Raw genomic sequence first — 21,501 nt, 5'->3', positions numbered from 1 at the left:
AACTTTGCACAGTGTAGTAGAACTCTTATCCACGGTGACGCGGTTGGCGAATATTTTCGAATTCCATTATCCACGATGTTATCTGCTAAATGTAATGTACTCCACTTATCTACAAAAAAAATAGCAGACAACGAAAGTGCTAGGGGGTTTCGGATGATAGGGGCGTTTAAGTGGGCCCTATCGGTCTAACGGACAAAAGAATGTACACTAAATCGGTCATGGTTAAAATGAGTTCTGCTGCATCGCAAACGAATTGTCTCGATTCTGGTCACCCCGTGGAAGAAAATTACTTTGCGCTACTGTGGCGGTCAAACAAACAAAACAATGCCGGACGAAAATACTCTGTGGTCCCGTGTATTTCTTGCCCCACGCTTCTGTTTGGTGTCCCAACAGACCGGTCAGGCCAGAGTGGCTTTTGCCAAAGGCAGTTTTGTACAAAGATAAGCAAACATTCCCACTGGAGTAACAAAATAAAAATCGTGTGACGATTTATGGATTCTTCACTCAATGTGTGTTTTTTTTGCAGCAACATTATAGTCCAGTATCGTCTGTGGGTTCATGTTAATACCCACCCAGCGTGTGTTCCTTCAATCCATTTCTATCATAAACTGACGAAAGACTCCACATTTTAAAAAAACAGCCTTCAGCAGACCTCAACACAATAATAATGTATGTATGTTGAACTTTCGCACCGTACGTAGCCAACCGTGCTAATATGACTTAACCACGAACACAACCAGTGGAAATACCCACAAAAACACTCACCTTGGAGGCAAATATTATTCTCAGAATTTCCTTCTGCGTGAAGCCGACGGCGACGATGTGCATTATTCATCGATGGCGCGGTGTGATTGCAGCCGCGCGGAATGCCGTTTCTCACGAGCGCTGTTGCAGAGCACCCCTACGTGTGCCCTGTGCCACGATGTATACGTTTGCAACCGAGATTTCTCACTGCCGTGTATGCAACGTCGCTTTAGGCTCACCTTGAGACATTGTAGTTGGGCAGCTTGTTGAGCAGCCACAGGAAATCGTTGGACTTGAAGGCCATAAGCACGAGGCCCACTCCGGTGGCGATGTCCTCCTTGAAGCTCTCCGGGTAGACGAAGCGATGCGTCGTGCGTTTCCCCACGTCGCGCTCGAAGCACTGCACCGGCGCGTTGTTCATTCTGAATGCGCGCGTACGCAGACGCACGTGCGCAGACGCACGCGCACGTCATGTGGGCATGTTAAACTCACGATCGCACACTCTAAAATGTGTCTGTCGTACATACGAGCGGATCATCTCATGGACCGCTCCCACCAATTTCAATGACTTGAGGAGTCATCATTTGAAAGATTATGGTATTTGACCTTTGACTCGATAATTTGCATCGATCATTTGGATTATATGACCTGGTGCTGCTTATGGGCTCAGCCATTTACAATAGCCTGGAATGTGGCAGGGCCTCATTAAAAATGAAAGACATACAGAGGCCAGATGTGTACCAGGGCACCATGGGAGGGGTGATCAAATAAAATGTAGCTATCGGACTAATTTCTTAGTCTTTAATCTCAACGGGTTTCCAACGCATGGAGTAGAAAACCGGTAAACACAGGACACACATGTACAGCTGTATACCAATGTGTCATGATAGCAGATCCTAGGCAAAAGGACATTGCTGTAACTGAACGGTTGAACCCACTCACACGGTGGCGAGATGTTAAATACCTCGCCTGGTATGCAGGAGGTCGTGTGTTCGATCCCGACCCTCATGCCTGTATATTTACATGTTCTCCCCGTGGTCAGGTGGATTTATCTCCGGATCCTCTGGTTTTTCAATTCACATTTAAAATCAACATCACGCGTTCAGAGTATTTGGCTGCTATTAATTTCCACATGATCAAGCCACTGTTGTTGAGCAACCATTTGTGATCGCCAGGTTGCTTCTGAAAAAAGAGCGATATAGCACAGTGGGCCTTTCCTGCTAAAATAAAAATAAATCGTTTATAGTTTAAACCAAACCCTCGCTTCACTAAAGCCTCGCGAGAGACTTTGTTAATAGCCGTGTGTTTGCTGAAAGTGCTCCTGCAGCAGCTCCCTCCACTCTCTTGAGTGGCAACGCCGGAACGTGTGGCGGCGAGTGACCGCTCTTCATTGCTTTTCGTTGTGTTTTTATCACGTAATGGGCAAGACCTCGGGAGAGGCTCGTCTTCTTATATGCTAAGCCACTTCGTTGAGCTATCATTCGTGATGGCCAGGTCACTTATAAAAAAAAGAGCTACATAGCTCACTGGGGAAACTTACCTGGTAAAATAAAAAATTAGTTGGTTTTTTTTCAACAGTGTTTACTGGGAAACATTGAATGAAATCCAAATAGCTCACATGCGCAGCCCACATACGAGGAATGTTGCTGTCTCTACCACTTTGCTACTCTGTCCAAACGAAGCACAACCTTGCACGATAACATTGCGGCAGGGAATCTATGCAGTGCAAGTCCCCTTGTCCTGGTCTACGCGATTCTGAACGTGCGTTAAGCACCTGGCAAGTAACAATGTGCCGGTTCAGCATTCAAGTACATTCTTACACTCAATGAACCACGGGGGTATCAGTCAGTACCACTGGGAGTGAGAACAGCTGCGATATACAACATTTGCTTTAAAAAAAAACTTGCCATGATTGGTGTTTGTTCTATAAACACACTTTGTTTGCATTTTCATAATCTGTAGATTCTTCTTATCAGTTCACCCCCCCCCCCCCCAAAGCAATAGTCTGTCAAGCGTACCACAATAATACGCTGCGTTTATATTTATTCTCGTAAACAACTACCAAGATGGCCTTGCTAGCGAACACATTTGTGGCCTAGACGTAAAATGCTTCAATGAAAGTATCGTTAGCATTTGCCACCCTGGACGGTACTGTTAAGACATTATAAACTTTGACAGCTCACGGAAGATGATGCTCAAAAGATGACATCATGTTTCGTCGGAGCATGGCGTGTCCTGTTCTTACGCAAGTGACTGTGCGCAAAGCATAAACGATTTTCATCGGTATACGTTGTACAATTATTCGTGTTCATCTTGGCAACCATGAAGGCATTTTATATGCGTCCAGGACTCTGCCCGACCAGCAATTTCTTGGAAGGGATTTTATTCACAAAGACCCCTCCACCTGATATCCTGAATCGACATTCTGGGTCAAGTGGTGTCCGCGAGCACCCATGAAGGTCGGCACAGCACGTGATGAGGGGGGTGGGTGGCCAGCACCACGCCTAGCCGCCTTTGTCTCTCGGCAGAGGCGACGTTTACACCCCGAGGGTCCCTTTGCCCAGCCATTACAGAGCTTCCCAGACCTCTCCCCAACGTTTCTAACCGCAATTATCCCTCAAGCCAATCCCTTTCCCAACCCCCTCTCCACTCCAACGGGTCTCTAACCAACCCCCAACATTCCCTCGAATTGAGCAACTCTACACTCTCCCAATTAAACTTCCCTCAGGCAATGGGGGAGGAGGAGGTGGTGGTGGTGGTGGTGACCGCCCTCACCTCACCGACACTAGCTCGGGAGAGCATTGGTTTTGTAATCCCGTACGAGTCGCGCAGAGTGACACGCTGCAACCCTTGCACCTCACTGGATCACCTGTTTTCCCGCGTCGTTATCCGCAATTCACAACCAGCGCCACCCGGGTTGTCACGAAAGAAATGCCCCTTTTTGATTGACCGTGTGAATAGAATGTGGCGGCCGCGACAGTTTCTGGCACCTCGTGCGGTGGACAAACTTCTATGACGGGCCCTTAGGATGTTCCTGGAATGATTGTGACCTTTCACGGCAATGCGGTTTGAAATGTCCTCCAGCATTCTTGTGCATCACACTGCTGAGGCTGCAGGGGGTAGGCAGGCAAATAACTCTGATGATAGCGAGACATTTTTTTTTTAAAACAACCCCGCAGCCACTCGAGGGCCGGTCATGCCACTGCTGCGTTGTTGTCGTTGTTGTCGTTCGGAAGAACCTGGAGCGAATAACTCGCGTTACAACGCTCACGGTGTTGCGTTGCCTCTAACCAACAAATCCATTATACTTGTGTATGACACGTGACATTTGTTGTCACTAATAAATCCATTATGCTTGCGTGTAATATTCAATGTTGTATTGTCTCTAACCAATACATCTACTATACTCGTGTATAATGCTTGTATTGCTGAGTTAAATAATAATAGACATACTCTTTGGTTCTTTCGGTAAAGCCACGTAGGTAGAATAAATAATAGATCACGACGTTTCGATCGCAACAACAACAAGCGACCGTCTTCAGGTGATGAAAGACGTACAGAATTTGTTTTTTTTAAGTCTCAGACCCGTGTGTCAAAACAACCGTGGGAGCGTACATGAAATAGGCATGACAGAGATCGACCTGTGTGTGTGTGCGTGCTGCTGCTGCTGTGAAGGGGGCAAGGTGCATTTTGTTGCACCTCACCATCACACCACCACGTCGTTTGTTCAACCCTCGCGATGACATGCGACCGGGTGATCGATCTGATGCGGGGGAGGAAGAAGAAAAATTCGGTGTCGATTATGGTGAGGAGAGCAAAGGCACCGTTGACCGATGCTTTTAAGTTCATGAAAAAGAAAAGGTCATGTCGCGATCTTCTTTAATTTCTCAATGACCCTCGTTGGTAGAACAATGAAAGAATTCACGTGAAAATGTATCTTCACACGGTTTGCTGAGGGAAACTCGGTAATATAATTTGTTTTACTAATTTACGAATAGGTAACAAAAGTGGTAGAAGCTACTTTTTTTTTACTATTGTCCCAAGATGTTAACGTACATTTCAAGTTTCAAGACATTGATTGCTTAAATTATGTCGACAAAGCTGCGAATATATTATTGATATCGAGAAAAAGCTGAGGATTAACACGTCAGATTGCGACGTATTCAATTTGCAAGATGGTTTAATGTAATCATAGGGAATAATACTTTACATTTTATTTTATAGACTGTATTGGCATTTTGAATAATCAATGCCAAAAGTATATTTGCTTTTACTATACTCTAAAGTGTGAATGTGTTTCATAAATACACTTTTGTGAAATGTTTAGCTAGGTACAACTACACAATGACCACCTTGTATCACACGTGGGTCTACTTTTACATTTGTAAAAGTCATTAAATTTAGATTTTAATTTGAAATTTGAAGAGTATGCTTTTTCAGAAATTATGTACACGTCTGCCGTTTTAAACTGTCTATAAGATAAATATTCCACTGTGCTTAACTGGTCATCATCATCATCAGCCACGGTCGATCCGCTGCTGGATAAAGGCTTTCCCAAGCTGCTGCCACCTCTCACGATCCTGCAATGTCTAACAATCAGAATATTAATTCTAGATTTGAAGCTTTCGTGACTGCAAGGATTCATACGCTTAGTTTTTTCGGTAAAGTCACGTAGGTAAAAAAATGAAATTAAAATTAATAAAGAATAAAATAAAAAAAATTCCATTCATTAGCTACCACATTCTGATAAGCTCCCCCCCCCTCCCCCTTAACTTGTATTTAAGAACTTGCATCTGGAATCCCTGCCTCACTTGATACAGCAAATCTGGCTGTGACGGTCCCACCTGATGACGGAGACTTGTGTTGCCTCCGAAACGTCGTGATTTTTATTATTTTATTTTTTATCAATTTCAATTTCATTTATTTACCTACTTTACTTTACCGAAAAAACTAAGAGTATGAATCAGAATATTATTTATATTTATTTATACCGGAGATTTGCAGCATCCACACCCCGGCACCTGCACGTTCTGCGCAATTTGTTCACAATTATTCAACGTCAGCGTTTACTTCACCAAACACCCTCCCCCCATTAGGAAGTATGCCGACAGGTGAAATACGTCTGAGGGGGGGGGCGGGGGGCCTCCCGCCGGGGAGATGGAGCGGTGGTGGTGAAAGCAGCGCGAGGTGCTGGGTGCATCGTTTTTCATTGCTGGATCGAGGGGTCGCATCGTTGGCTTGAGGAGGCCTTCATCCAGCAATGGATATACCATGGCTGCTGATGATGATGATGATTACAGTACTGTAAAAACACGTAGGAGGCTCACTGGTTTGAAAAGGAATGTATTTGTTTTCATATAAATGAAATCCAAGTGACACAAGGCTGCCCTTGTGCAGATGCAGCAAGTATAACAGGTTATTTATTTTACTCTAAAACCCTATCAACCACAGATTCCAGATCGCGTGTATCAAATACTGCACGCGCGGTCTGCAGTGAAACATTTGTTTGGTATTTGCATTAAAAGCATATTCCATGTTTTTTTCCACTTCAAAGCCAAACGGTTATGTACCTTGCACATTGTGCTGTGCCGAACCAAAAGCCATAAACATGTAGCTTCAAACATGTCAACAGGGGCCGTCTTAGGGTGTTTACTTGCAATCAGTACCATGAGGGTTAAGTTTGTAAGCTCTTATTATTGGCACATGGCCTGAACCCTCCTGAACTCCTCTACTCCTCGATGAGTTTTGTAGAAGTACTTTACGTAGAAGTTCCTCTTCTACTCTACGGCCTCAACAAAACCCTCCGCCTCGAAGCTCCTCAATCACCCGATCCTTCCAATGGCTCCCAATCCAATCCCACATCAACAACGAAGATCGCACTCCACCATCTTCTAGAGTCACCACGCCCTCGCCTCGACCTTCCTCTTATCTCGTTTTACACCTCTCGCTCTGTGCTCTAGCAACCGATGCTTTCTGTTGAAGCCCCCGTCAGCATTTGCTCAGCGGGATGTTTCTCTCCATGTTTCTTCTGCTGCTGCTGCTGCTGAAGTCTGGGTTTCCCTCCTAGTGGTCTTTCCTGCTCGACTCTCTGCCCTGCTCAGTTCCTGACTCGTCACCACCACCACCACCACTGCTGCCGCCACGGAATGAAAGAGGTACATAACGCCCCACGTTTGCCTCCCTTTGGCACACAGTGTCAGTGCACATGTCAATCAAGTCATCTTTTAGCTTTGTTGAATGCCCCTTCACAAAAGGATCGTCTCAAAGGAGGTTTACGTTAACAGGTGACTGCATCACAGAAAATAAAATCAAGCGGTGAGGATACAAACGCTGTGATGAATGGAAATGAACAAGAAATCAAGCCATATCTATGGGAGACCCTGTTTTGCCAGTATTGAGATGATGATGATAAACAAAGAAGAGGCTTGACCTTTTTTCGGCAAGAATACAGGAGGTGTAAAATTGTTCAAACACCAAATAGACACCTATCACAAGGCATCAAGTCTGCATTAAGCACACATGCTCGTGGCAACGCATGCATGCAAACAAGAATGCTTAGTGCTTAAAACTGATTTGCCTACACCAGAGATAGCGTCCCAATATGGCCTCGTCTCACCAGTGTCAGACCAAACGAAAACCAAAAAGCGAACATCACAATGGCAATGCAAATACCCAGAGGTGTGGACTCGAGTCATGTGACTTGGACTCGAGTCAGACTCGAGTCATGAATTTGATGACTTGCGACTCGACTTGGACTTGCATAACAATGACTTTGTCCCACCTATGAGATGTGGACTCGAGTCATGTGACTTGGACTCGAGTCAGACTCGAGTCATGAATTTGATGACTTGCGACTCGACTTGGACTTGCATAACAATGACTTTGTCCCACCTATGAGATGTGGACTCGAGTCATGTGACTTGGACTCGAGTCAGACTCGAGTCATGAATTTGATGACTTGCGACTCGACTTGGACTTGCATAACAATGACTTTGTCCCACCTCTGAGATGTGGACTCGAGTCATGTGACTTGGACTCGAGTCAGACTCGAGTCATGAATTTGATGACTTGCGACTCGACTTGAACTTGCATAACAATGACTTTGTCCCACCTCTGCAAATACCAAGTATGAAAAGCTCGGTTCGAGCAGTTATATCGATATGACTCTTTTTGCCAGTATCATGTTTCACCACGACCACATGTGGCCAATGCACACGTGGTACTTTGTGATAAGTATCTATTTGGGGTTTGAACATCTTAACACTTATATTGTTGCCAGAAAGGGTAGAGATCAAACGGACTTTAAAGCGAGTAAATCAAGTCATAATAACATACGTAGCAGTGTGAATGCTCTCTCAATGAACATGTTTTCAATCTTAATTTAAAAACAACAACAACAACGGAGGATGCCTCCCTTACAGGTCCTGGCCACTCGCCCAACAGTTTGCTCGATAACTGGAGTCCCGTAGAGCGTCTTCAAATGCGGATACGGTCAGAGATGGCATGCAAATCCACAATGTTTCATACGCTACAGTCCGCAGATTTGCAAAATGTAAGAAACACCATGGATTGTCCAGCGTTACGCCGAAATACCACCAAGGTTATCCACAACTTTTCATTCCACCGCAGAGCAAATAAATAAATAAAAATTTGCGTCAATGTAATATTGCTGAATTGAATGCTGGCACTGATATATTTTTTAACTAAGCATTTTAAAATGGGTTCCTCTTAAGATACACGAAGGTTAGTGTTGAGCATGCGTTTCTTAGTTCTCGTTTTATTGCCTCATCTTCAATTGCAAAAGTCACCAGAAATGTTTATGAGCTCACATGTAGCTCAACCAGAAGACCCAATAGCCAATAAACAGCTATTATGGATCATAAATATCACGAGTGTGCTACCACAAGGTCTGATGTTCATACGGTCACACAAAGCGGTGTGCAGAAAGTAGCAAATAATCACCACGACCTGTTAATATCACGATGAAACCAACCAGATGAAGCAACATAAAATGTTCTGGAACTGAACGTATGAGTTAATGTCAAGGCACCGCTGGATGATGGCCTCCCCACGCTGTCTCGGTCACGGGGGTTGTTTGAGCTCACTTCACCAGACCGGTCACTGCGAGTTGTTAAAGTGGGGGCAGCGGGAGAGGGGGGGTGGGGGGTTGCCCAGAACCAGTTCAGATTCTACTCCGCACAGATGTTGTCCATGGCCGGGGAATCTAACCAAGGACGTTTAATTTGATTTAAAGCTTTCGTGACTGCAGAGATTCATATTCTTGACTTTACCGAAAGAACCTTGATACAGCTATCGTGCTGTGATGGTTCCACCTGAAGACGGAGGCTTGTGTTGCCTCCTAAACGTCGTAATTTTTATTTATTTTTTATTTTACTTTAATTAATTTTTTACCTACGTGAATTTACCGAAAAAACCTAAGAATATGAATAAGAATAAGGACGTTTATGTTCACAGCGCAGAGAGCAAACTATTGCATCACCGCCCCACCTGTTTTGTGGCCTTGCATGCACTTATCTGTTCCCAAGAAAGCCTCAAAAAGAGTCTTAAGGCCCCTTTTAAGCTTAGTCCTTTAACATTTTGGTGATGAGGTTAGACTTGAATATTTGTTTTGCTTGCCAGAGAGTGAGAGAACCTGAGTGGCCAGAAAAAAACCAGAAAAAAAAACCTCCAGCTGAGAGATTAAGACTCCACAGCGGAGAGAGCCCGTGAACCAACTTGCCGTACCGCCTTTTTATTTCTTGACAATGGGCCCACCATGTTCGACAATGCTCCCTTTTTTCTCCGAGCGGAAAGCAAAGGAGGGTAGCTTCGGAGTTTGTGTGACCCGGCGCAACTTCTCGAAATCCAAGCGGGCCGAGTAATCCAAAACTTGAGAGGAAGGTGGAAATGGTGGCAAGGTGGAAGTAAACATAAAAGGGGGGGGGGGGGACGTCGTGAAGACAAAGTAAAAAAAAAACACGGACGAGAAAATTTCCTTGCGCTAAAAAGAAGTTGCCAGCGAGAGGACCCGCGGTTTCCTGCAGTCAGTCCCATTGCATCGGTCGACCGTACAGCCCCACTCCACACGCATGTAGCAACGTCGAGAGATGTGCACGTCAACAGAAGAGCGTTGCTAACACCCGATCCACAACCGACCGCTGTGATAAACGAACAATTTACAAGCGGTTGGGCAACAGCGGTTCTAAAGCCGTATAACTATACGAGGTGCTCCACCCACAATTGCAACAATGTGAGACCTCAAATCCTAATTATGACTCTCAGGCGCTCGGGCGAGCTGACTATCGATCGTCCCACGGGTACACGGAACCCGGCCCTGGTCGCGTAAAGACTTTTCTTCCTCCGCTTCCTCGGCGTCTCGAGTGGAGGTCGGCGCAAAATGTTAATTCCGAACAATCCCCCTCCCTCCACCAAATACTGTAATAACAATAATATACAAAATACCCGAGCACATACTACAATAATGATTCGTCAAGCAAACTGCCAGATGAAGACCTCCTCACACCACGTTGGCAATGCGGGTTGCTGGACCATACTTCACCACGCCGGTCATTGTGATTAGAAACGCACTGCGATTATAGTCTTGGATGAGGACCCAAGACCAATTGAGATAATGCTCGCCACACCCACTGGTGTTTAACCCCGGTCGGAAATGAAATTCAGGTTGCCGGGCTTATAGCGCAGTGCATGAACCACTGCACTACCGCTCTCCCCCCCCCCCATAGACCATAATACTTCTACCATAATATATATATACCGTAGCATAATACACAAACCATAATACACATACCATAATATATATACCGTACCATAATACACATACCGTAATACACCTTCCGTAATACACATACCGTAATACATATACCGTACAACGTGCATTATATGTAGCTGGCACCAGCCCATCCCAGCCCCTGTTGGCTTGCTATGCCTACGAGTTGTCACAGTGACCAAAGCCGCTGCTGCCACCACACTTCACCATCTGCCTCATCCCGCAGCTGCCGCACTACGACCATAATCACAGCGCGATTCTAATCCCGCACCTCCGATCGGTTGTTTACGCACGAAGTTCAACGTACGTACGTACGCCCTGACAGTGTCGCACCATCTGATCCCAGGTCTCTCCCTCGAGCCCCAGAATTTGTGGAGGCCACTTCAATGGCTGCCTCGGCAACGGGCCCTCCCCTATCCTGCACGCGTGTCCCGACCCAGCGCAAACGTTGCCGCCCAAGCACATCAACAGCACTCGCCTACCACGTTCCCTGCTGGATGGCTGCAGTGCTTACCCCCTTGTCTTGGCAACAGAATTCTGAGCAGCTGTCTGAGCTCAAATGCCAACAACGACCCACCCCAATAGGAGGCCCATTGGGGGCCCATTGAAGGCCTTGAGCGGAAAACAACATTTGGGAGCATCCCCACCCCGCCGCCCCTCCCCCACCTTTTAATTTACAAAATCCGAGTGAGATGAGAGGAAGAGATTTAAATAAGAGGTACAGACAGGAGATAGAGATGCAGTGCGATGAGAGCAAACATGGACAAACTGTGCAATTAGGCGAGAGAACAGAGATACAGGTGGGACAGAAATGTAGCAGAACGAGAGATATGGGGACAAGGCACAGACGTGGTGTGATGAGAGAAAGTGAGCTGCAGGCAAGAAAACGAGATTATTATTCTTTTAAAGTTAATTCGGTATATTTGCATTCATTAGATCATAAATTGGCACGGATATTCAGTGTTCAGTGCATCTATCGCTTTCATGGATCCGGTTACTCCTCGAGCCACTTGGCCCCCCCCCCCACCCCCCCAGGCGTCGCCAGCGACCGCCGATCTCACCTGAAGACGAAAGTGTGCTGGTCTATGAAGGCCCCGTAGCGCAGGTCTTTCACGTTGCCCGAGTTGCCCACGACGGCGCAGCGCAGGCAGCTCTTGGAGGACGGGCGCGGGAAGCCGGCGTTGGGCGGCAACAGCGACAGCAAGGTGGTCACCAGGGCCTGCAGCTTCTCCGGGGTGTTGCGGTCCGACTGCATCGTCTGCCGAAGAAAACCGAGCGCCGGTTGGTCAGGGACACGGAGTGTCGCTCACAGCGAGTCGCGCTGGCTCACACGGGCAGAGCCAGCGGTGCTAATCCGGGACGTGGCCGCTTCGCGCTCGGAGTCGGGGATGCCCGACTAGCGAATTGTTCCTGGCGGCAACTGGCTCGATTACAGACAGGATCCGCAAAGTTTTCCTGCTGCCCCCCCCCCCCCTCTTGCCCCCCCCCACCACTTTGGAGTTCTACCGTACGATAATATTATAATTTATGCAACTACTGACTATAAAAACCACTAAACTTTTTTTTATTTTACCAACAGGTAAGGCCCATTGAGCTTTACAGTTCATTTTCAGAAACGAACTGGCCACAAATAATAGCTCAACGAAGTGGCTTATCGCATGGAAATTTACACCAGCAGCCAAATAGTCTAAAGAGTTAGCGCTGAGCCTATTGACGTGCGTGCGCTATTGCGTGTTCTCGTGTTCTATCGTCGGCAGAATCAGCATTTACTTCACCCCGTAAAAGTGGAGAAAGCAAAGCACGTGGATTCGAAAAAGTGTCGTGGGCGTCCCTCTCAGCTAGATCTGAAAATATTTTGTGGGGGTGGGGGGGAAGCACCGGACCCCCCCCCTCCCCGTCGAGATGACACATTGTTGTGACACGTCGCCCCCGCCAGCGGTGCCACACGAGGTGACGCTTCGGAGCCACAGCAACGGTGAAAGCGTCGCGCAGTATTGCAAGCGGATCAAACGCTAATGGCAGACGTAGTCAACGTTAAAGGATTTTGCCTGAGCCAGGTCGGGTCATTCGAGACGACGGGCTCAACCGCGTGTGTGCTGGTGGAAGCGGGGGAGGGAGAGGCAGTGTCTGCGAAATGCTGGGCAGGAAAGGTCAACATTGCTGAAATGAGTTGTGCGATATTACTCAAGCCCCCCCCGCCCCATGCTGTACTCGTTGTCTGCAAAGTTTGATGTTTATGATCACTCGTCCCCGTTGGTGCTGTGCTCATGCAGCCCCACGGATCTCCCGTGTAAAGTCAGTCGCCAGGCAACTGGCAAAATGGGATCATCTGTGCAGCGAATGAAATACTGTGCTGTGAACTCAATGGTCTGCCGATCTGCGTGTATACAAGGCGGGGGGGGGGGGGATCGTGGTTTCCACTTACAAGTGAATGAAACCAAGATCAGTTACTTTTGAAAAGGATGCTAAATTATGTACTTACAACGTATTAGTGACAATTTCGGAGGGGGGGTAAAACCTATTGGACAAGAAGAACAAAAAAGTCAACAATTGTGAAAACTCAAAATGAAGCTGAAATATTCTACAGGTAAAGACAAAATATACGGACTTGCTCCTAAGATACAAGAAGTCAAAAGTGAAAATACGAATGGATCGATTTATACGGCAACAAAGCATCCGTGTAAAGTGTTGGCACAGTGAGTAGCGCGCTGCCACGCAAGACCGATGATCCGAGTTCGACTCCGGGTCATCAGGGGCGGGTGACATCCGAGCGAGTCAACCCACGCTAAGCGGCGCGGTCAGGTGTGCGTCCGATTTTACCTGTCATGTGTGGCAACATTTATGGTCAACGAAAGCCTTCCCTCGCAAAAGAAACAGCCTCAATTGTCCTCACGTCTGCCGAACGCACCTGTCCGTAATACGATCACTGTTATAGTTTTGGTCGCGACGGTCGGTTGCGAGCGCGCGTGGCATGCGCGTGTGACGTGCGCGTGTCTGTGACGCGTGTGTCGCTAGCGCCGGGTGGGTAAATTGTCAAGGCAGGCAAGGACAACGATGTCAAACCGCAAAAAGCGACCACTGCAAGTCTGCACACACAAAAAAACGTCGCCTGTGGGCAGCAGCCAGGGAGGGTGTGCTGAAACGCCCTTTGGAGACGTCCGTTTGCTTTGTAAAAAAAAACACAAACCACAGTTTATAAAAAAACAAAAGAAAGAACTAATTTTAATGAATTAAAAAGCAGCCCGTTTACTTTAACTGCGTATGCAGTTAAGTGTCTACGTGGTTTTGCAATGTGTCTTAAATCATCGCATATGCCGTGGATCAAAGCTTACTACTCACGCAATGCAGTGGGCCACGTTGACAGGAGCTTACGTGGTTGTACTATTGATAATAATACATCATTTAAAAAAGAAAAACGTTAATTTCATGAGGACTGATATTTGCACTCGGTCATGCACGGTATTATGTGACAACCCTCTCCAAACTTTTGTGAATGTTTTCATTGTACAGTAATACGAGCCTATTGTAATGTTGTTTATTATTACACGCTACACAGCAGTGCGATACTTTATAATAACAGGACCTTATAATACTTTATAATAGAACCTGATAATACTTTATAATAGCACCTCCGATTAGCACTGTTGCCGACGGTTGGCTATGTACGCTGCGAAAGAAGTTAAACATACGTACAATATTTCATATTAAGTCAAAAAAATACATTTTATACCACACTGTATTATTATCATGCGGTTGGAATTTTACTCCTAATATAGTATTTTAAAAATCTGAATCCCCTTAAAGATTGTCAGCCGTGCAATTTCATGAACCCCATTACACGCATCGCAAGTGGAGGGGACTTGTTATCCTCGAAAGCGTTGCACAAAGTGCATCTCGGACAGCCCGCGAGGCTGCGATGCAACGATAAGATTCGCAGCCCATCGAGGTGTTTTCCACCTACCCCTGACAAAGCAAAAACCCGGCACAGTAAGAACTGGTCACCATGCAAATCGCACATCCCCCCCCCCCCCCCCCAGTCTGCATTTGCATCGTCTAACGGACGTTAAAAGATAAACATCTCACACCTCCCCGGTTTCAACCTTCCACACCGCCAATGGTCGACCATCAACCGAATCGGGACCGGACCACGTGGCCGAGGGGTGAGGGCAACTGCTTTAGGACCGATTGAGATATCATTCGGCACTGATGTTTGCCGTGGCCAGAAATCAAACCCATGTCACCCAGTTCAATAGTTGAATGCAATATCCAATGGGCCACCGCTCCACCCCCCTAAGTATTATTATCCGCAAGCATTATAATAATAACAACACATTTATAACGTGCAGAGACACATTTAAAAAAAAAATTTACTTCAAAATGCAAGCGGCAATTCAAGGAGAAACGGAAGATTATATAAAACAAAATCGCCAGCTGTCCTCGGTTAGAATTTATCAAACGAACAAGTAACGACAGGCGACGGACGAACGTCTGAAAGCTGAGACGCAAACAGGTTACCTTGAACCACTTGAGGGTGTCGTTGGAGAGGGTGGCCGTCTGGTTGGTGAGGAAGGGCCTCACGGTGTCGTTGAAGTGGCTCTTGAACCAGGCGCTGTTGTTGCGCTTGGGGATGGGCCGGCACGCGAGTGACATGCTGTAGGTGTCCCGCCGCACGTGGGGCCTCTCCGTCGTCACCGCCGCTCTCTGACTCCTCACCGCCTCGCTGATCGTCAGCGAGAAGTTCGTGTACAGCCGCTGCATGTGCTCCACGTTCCGCTGCAAGGAGCTCCACGCCTCCCGCTGCTGCTCCGCGTCCCTCTTCTCCTGGACGAGCTTCTCCGGGGACTCCGTCGCCGCCGCCGCCGCCGCCGCCGCCCGCGCGGCCGCTTTGCTCGCCTCCAGCAGCTGGCGCACGTCCTCCAGGATGGCCCTGACGATGCCCTCGCTGCGAGCGCTCGACCCGTTGGCGCTGCCGTGCAGGTCGCGCAGGGAGCTCCTCAGGAGGCCCAGCTCCTGCAGGAGGGTCCCGAACGCCTCGGCCGCCGTGTGGTTCTGAGCGCCCAGCACCGCGGCCACGATGCGCTCCTCGCTGCGCCGGCGAGCCGAGTCGGGGGCCACGGTGCTGGTGCAGCGGCACAGCGGGCACACCTCGTGCCTCTCGGTGCGCAGGAACATGGCCATGATGCAGACGTAGAGGACGACCGACACGCCGACATTTATCATCAGGAATTTGCAGGTCCTCATGCCCGGAGAGCAATGTGCGCTCCCGAAGGGCGTGACTGCGTCTCGTGTCATCTCCGTCCGTGGATTATAATGGTCCTGAGAGGTGGGCGGACGTGGTGGTGGTGGAGGAGGAGGGTCTGTGTGCTTCTTTCACGGGCCAACGGGATGGTGTCCCCCCCTCCTTCCACCTACAACCCTGCAAGAGACGGGCGTGCAAGTGTGGGCGCAGTGAATCAACAGACGACGCTATTTGAATCTCACCCCCCCCTTCCTCCCAAGCCGTCCCCTTTCGGTACCGTGAATGGTAACAAATCCTCTCGAGAGCCGTTTGTGCAAACTTGCCCTTATTGCTGTCGGGTAAAAAAACAACGGATTTGTTGGTCTCTGTGCGTCTTACGAGGTCAAATGTCTCCTTTTGACATTCTATCGCATGCACGTCGTTGTGCCTTCTCATAAAACAAATACGAGACACACAAGAGTACTCCCCCCCCCCCGCCCACTCTTGTTAAGACCCACAAAATATCCGTTTAGTTCGATTGGTCAACACCGGTTACGTTCCACTGCCTTTAAAAACAAAAAAAACGCTCTCACGTCAGACACAAAATGCCAAGCTCCACCCTTGTTAAAGAAAATAAATTCCATGCAACGTTTTTTTCTTCAACTTCACCACCAAAGCACACCGTCCCACCACCACAATCCAGGTATCCGCACCCATCACCCAACCCCACCTGCCTCCATCCACGCACCAATCACCGTGGGCTTTGCCCAAATCCTATCGTGCCATCCAATGTCTTACTGTGGCTTCTCCTTCACCCATCTCTCATGCCAACGACAAGTTGCACCTCGCATCCACACCCTGCCCTAATCCCAGAGGGGGGGGGGCGCTATAAGTACGTACGATTGCAACGTAGATTTGATAGATTGTAATCATGTCAGCAGCAAGCAGCAAGGGCCCAATCAGCTCCTGCTCGGCTCTTATTTTAATGGGTTGTCCTGCGACGTCCCAGATGTTGTACGGCACACATCGTTGTGAACACAAGCCTGGCTTCTTCACAGGTATCGTCGGATACACGCTTCGCATGTTATAGGAATAGGGAGCTGGTCGAAAGACAAAGATCCCCCATATAGCCTTGTGGGCCAAGTGCTGTTAGCGAGCACCTATAAAGGCTGGAACGGCACACGAGGGGGTGGGTGGCCAGCACCACGCCCGGCCACCTTTGTCTTCCCAGTACCAGGTGCCCATTTAAGGCTGAGTCGACCTAGTGGAGGCCCAGAACCGGTACAGATAATCGTCACTGGTGTTGGCCGTGAGCGGGAATCGAACTCGGGTCGCCAGATTCGTAGCGCAGCGTGGCGCTAACCGCTACGCTGCCGCTCCCCACAACACCGCTGGTCGAAAACACACACTGCAACACACACGCACACACCCTGGCACACACACACACACAGAGACATGACAACATTATGTTTGACTAAAGAAGAAATAAAGGAACGCAAACAAATGGCATTGAACAAAGTGACGTGTGTGAGAGGGGGAGTCAACGTTTTGTTTTCAAGTGTCCACACCAAAAGGGTATCCACACTAAAAAAGTCGACTCAAATCCCTTGACGCTTTGCGTCCTAACAGATGGCTTGCTTCCTCTATTTCGGCGAGATCTGACAACAGCTTGCAGCGTCAACGTCTGACCTTCGACGTTCGCTCTCAGGATTTCACTCGAGATTGCGGGAGGGGGGGGGAGGTGCAATTTTGAACGAGGCTGCGAACGTGGGCTGCCACCCCGCACATCGGGATTAGCACTGTTGGCTATGTACGGTGCGAAAGAAGTTCAACGCATCTTCTTGGTTCTTTCGGTAAAGTCACGTAGAATGGAAATAATAAAATAATAAAAAGAAAACATTATAAAATAATTCTCACGACGTTTCGGCCACAACGCAAGCACCCACCCTCAGTTGTGGCCGAAACGTCGTGAGAATTATTTTATTATGTTTTATTTTTATTATTTTATTATTTCCATTCTACGTGACTTTACCGAAAGAACCACGAAGATGAATCCCTGCAGTCACGAAAGCTTTAAATCGAAATTTAAGTTCAACGTACATTAAAAGGCTCATCGTTCTTAATGCCACCGCTAATTGTATGTTTGATCGTAATTGTTGTATTACTTTCCCTTGCGTAAACACGCCTGCGACACATAGAAACTGCAGCGCACGCGGTTTGTCCAGCACGTGATGTTTGTAGCCACGTGACACGTCCACGTGCCCTGGTGAATGTGAGTCTTCGTGAGCGGCGAGCAAGCCCCCTAAGAAGGGCGTCAAGAACTCTTGCGACATTCTCTCCAGAGTCTTCGGTGCAACATTCTGGACTCCGCAATACCGCCAGACAAAGTTGCGACGACTGTCAGAGTAGTTCCGTCCATCTTCGTGAACTCTCATTTGTCAATTAGAACGTGTGGGGTCCATAACAATGTCAGTGGAGTTCTAATCCAGCTTTTTTTTTAAAGAATCTTATTCAGTCGCCGTGACCTGCAGCTATTTCGATTGTTTGGTTTGTTGTCCTTAGCCCTGCACGTCTCCAGAGTCTTCGGTGCAACATTCTGGACTCCACAATACCGCCAGACAAAGTTGCGACGGCTCTCGCGGCGCGCACACAACACACACGGCAGACACGTGGTGCTGCACCCTGGGATCGTGGTCACGGCTTGCGCGCCTGCCCCTAATCCAGCCGCAGTGGGGGGGGGGGGGTAACGTGAATTGATTCATAAAGTATCATTCATGAGAATCATAGGCGAATGATCACGTGTGAATCTGGCGATATGAAATAACCGCGATACAAACAAATATCCGTGTGGTAACCTTGAACCATGTGAAAGATATTGTTTTACATTCATTGAGCATAAACACTGTGGGTTTCCAAGAGTAACCAGCTAGTGCGAGCAATTTACGTCACGCATGCTGAGAGTCTGTTGAAATTTAGTTTTATTCGCTCACAGTTACGACCTAGTTAGGATGTCTCACAAAAATGTTATTTGTCAGAAGCACGTTGGGTCAGGCAAGGGGACTGCTCGGTCGAAACAAAATTCCACAACGGGTAGGAGTTCTAGATTTAAAGCTTTCGTGACTGCAAGGATTCATACTCTTAGTTCTTTCGGTAAAGTCACGTAGGTAAAAAATTAAATTCAAATTAATAAAAATAAAATAATAAAATCACGACGTTTCGGAGGCAACACAAGTCTCCGTCATCAGGTGGGACCATCACAGCCAGATTTGCTGCATCCAGTGACTCTAACCCAGTGGGGCGAGAAGGACGCTCCAATTTATCTGCGGAGTTCTGGGGCGCTCCGTGCCTCGGCCATGCGGCTTTCTCCCTCCTCCCACGCGGCAAACTTCCCCTCGGTATAGAACGTTGCCTTGCCGCATATAAGAGTTGAGAGGTGCAAGCACTGCAATTGCCTGCTTACGCGCCTGCTGGTAGAAGGGCCTCCACGAGGGGGCAATTCAAGACCCCTGTTGATTTCCCTGCTCCTCTATGCTGGCCGGACGTCTTGGATTACAAAGTCAAAGGTCCCCCGTATAGCTTTGACAGACTGTAGGGGCAAGTGCTACTAGCGAGCACCTATGAAGGCCGGCACGGCACACGAGGGGGTGGGTGGCCAACACCACGCCCGGCCGCCTTTGTCTCCCCAGTGGCGATGTTTACGCGCCGCAAACAGGTACTCATTTGAGGCCGAGTCGACCTAGGGGAGACCCAGGACCGGTTCAGATATTCGGAAGTGAAATTGGGTCTCCAGGTTCGTAGCGCAGCACGCTAACCACAGCACTGCCGCTCCTGGTTGTGTAACAGCACACTCCAAGTGTCACGCCGCTGTTGCTTCACAGTGACCACCACAACGTTCACCTTACCACAAGTGCCTTGAACTCTTCGCACTTTTATTGAGCTTCTAAGCTCAAAAAATGAAACATCACGAGAGTGAAAATCACATTCCTACATTATCATGAACACACCCTTTTCTAATCCGTGCCAGTGGGAACTAGACTCCAAATATTGAAACTATGCCATTATGTCCCGAATTGCGTAAAAGACTGTATGCCTCCTACACACAAGCACTAAACCTGTCACGTAAATATATAGAATCCAAACACTGTCCAAAGACTGAACACAACTGCACTTGCTCTCTCTGACACTCTCGGTCAAACTTTACTGATAGTCGTAAAAGGCTTCGCTATTTGTTTTTCTCTGGGATGTATGTTGTTTCCTCTGAATCATGCTGCCCGTTTCACCGGTGTGTAGTTAGCCCAATTTATGGGCTCAATGCTATGTGTGGGTGTTGGCATGCAGCAATTCACACCCCAGTGACGTATGTAGGTGTGTATGTAGGTGTGTATGTAGGTGTGTATGTAGGTGTGTATGTAGGTGTATGTACGTGTGTATGTAGCAGAGGTGTGGACTCGAGTCATGTGACTTGGACTCGAGTCAGACTCGAGTCATGAATTTGATGACTTGCGACTCGACTTGGACTTGCATAACAATGACTTTGTCCCACCTATGAGATGTGGACTCGAGTCATGTGACTTGGACTCGAGTCAGACTCGAGTCATGAATTTGATGACTTGCGACTCGACTTGGACTTGCATAACAATGACTTTGTCCCACCTCTGGTATGTAGGTGTGTATGTAGGTGTGTATGTAGGTGTGTATGTAGGTGTATGTACGTGTGTATGTAGGTGTGTATGTAGGTGTGTATGTAGGTGTGTATGTAGGTGTGTATGTACGTGTGTATGTAGGTGTGTATGTACGTGTGTATGTAGGTGTGTATGTACGTGTGTATGTAGGTGTGTATGTAGGTGTGTATGTAGGTGTGTATGTAGGTGTGTATGTAGGTGTATGTAGGTGTGTATGTAGGTGTGTATGTAGGTGTGTATGTACGTGTGTATGTAGGTGTGTATGTAGGTGTATGTAGGTGTGTATGTAGGTGTGTATGTAGGTGTGTATGTAGGTGTGTATGTAGGTGTGTATGTAGGTGTATGTACGTGTGTATGTAGGTGTGTATGTAGGTGTGTATGTAGGTGTGTATGTAGGTGTGTGTGTAGGTGTGTGTGTAGGTGTGTATGTAGGTGTGTATGTAGGTGTGTATGTAGGTGTGTATGTAGGTGTATGTAGGTGTGTATGTAGGTGTGTATGTAGGTGTGTATGTACGTGTGTATGTACGTGTGTATGTAGGTGTGTATGTAGGTGTGTATGTACGTGTGTATGTAGGTGTGTATGTAGGTGTGTATGTAGGTGTGTATGTAGGTGTGTATGTAGGTGTGTATGTAGGTGTATGTACGTGTGTATGTACGTGTGTATGTACGTGTGTATGTAGGTGTGTATGTAGGTGTGTATGTACGTGTGTATGTAGGTGTGTATGTAGGTGTGTATGTAGGTGTGTATGTACGTGTGTATGTACGTGTGTATGTTGAACTTCTTTCGTAGCCAACTGTGTTAATTGTAGGTGCGGGGGAAGGATAACAAACTAAACACAAAAAGCAGTTCTAAAGAAAAGAGTTTTCAATCTAGATTTAAAAGTGCAAAGCACCAAGTGGCTTCCTAATATCGGAAGAGCGTTCCAGACGGACGCAGAAGCGCATCTAAAAGCGCACGATACAGTGACCGCCTTTGTTTGACGGTGAGCCAAAAGCTGCTTCGAGGATGACCGGAGTCCACGTGATGGTTCATGCTGCTTAGCGAGATCTGTAAGCATAGTATGTCTGTG

General features: G+C 47.6%; 1 protein-coding gene across 1 annotated transcript in view; it reads right to left on the bottom strand.

The window, feature by feature from the left end:
* Nucleotides 1-21,501, bottom strand: part of LOC144721703 (CMP-N-acetylneuraminate-beta-galactosamide-alpha-2,3-sialyltransferase 1-like) — a 61,679-nt gene that overhangs the window by 20,576 nt on the left and 19,602 nt on the right. The window contains exons 2-4 of the mRNA XM_078599562.1: nt 15,047-15,947; nt 11,593-11,789; nt 984-1,166 (exon numbers count right to left, since the gene is read on the bottom strand). Of these exons, the coding sequence (XP_078455688.1) occupies nt 984-1,166; nt 11,593-11,789; nt 15,047-15,823 (1,157 nt within the window). The 5' untranslated portion in view covers nt 15,824-15,947. The remainder of the gene's footprint in view (nt 1-983; nt 1,167-11,592; nt 11,790-15,046; nt 15,948-21,501) is intronic.

This window comes from Lampetra planeri, chromosome 12 (assembly GCF_965212315.1).
Source record: "Lampetra planeri chromosome 12, kcLamPlan1.2.h2, whole genome shotgun sequence".
NCBI lineage: Eukaryota > Metazoa > Chordata > Hyperoartia > Petromyzontiformes > Petromyzontidae > Lampetra > Lampetra planeri.
This window is presented reverse-complemented; position numbering and strand designations above follow the sequence as displayed.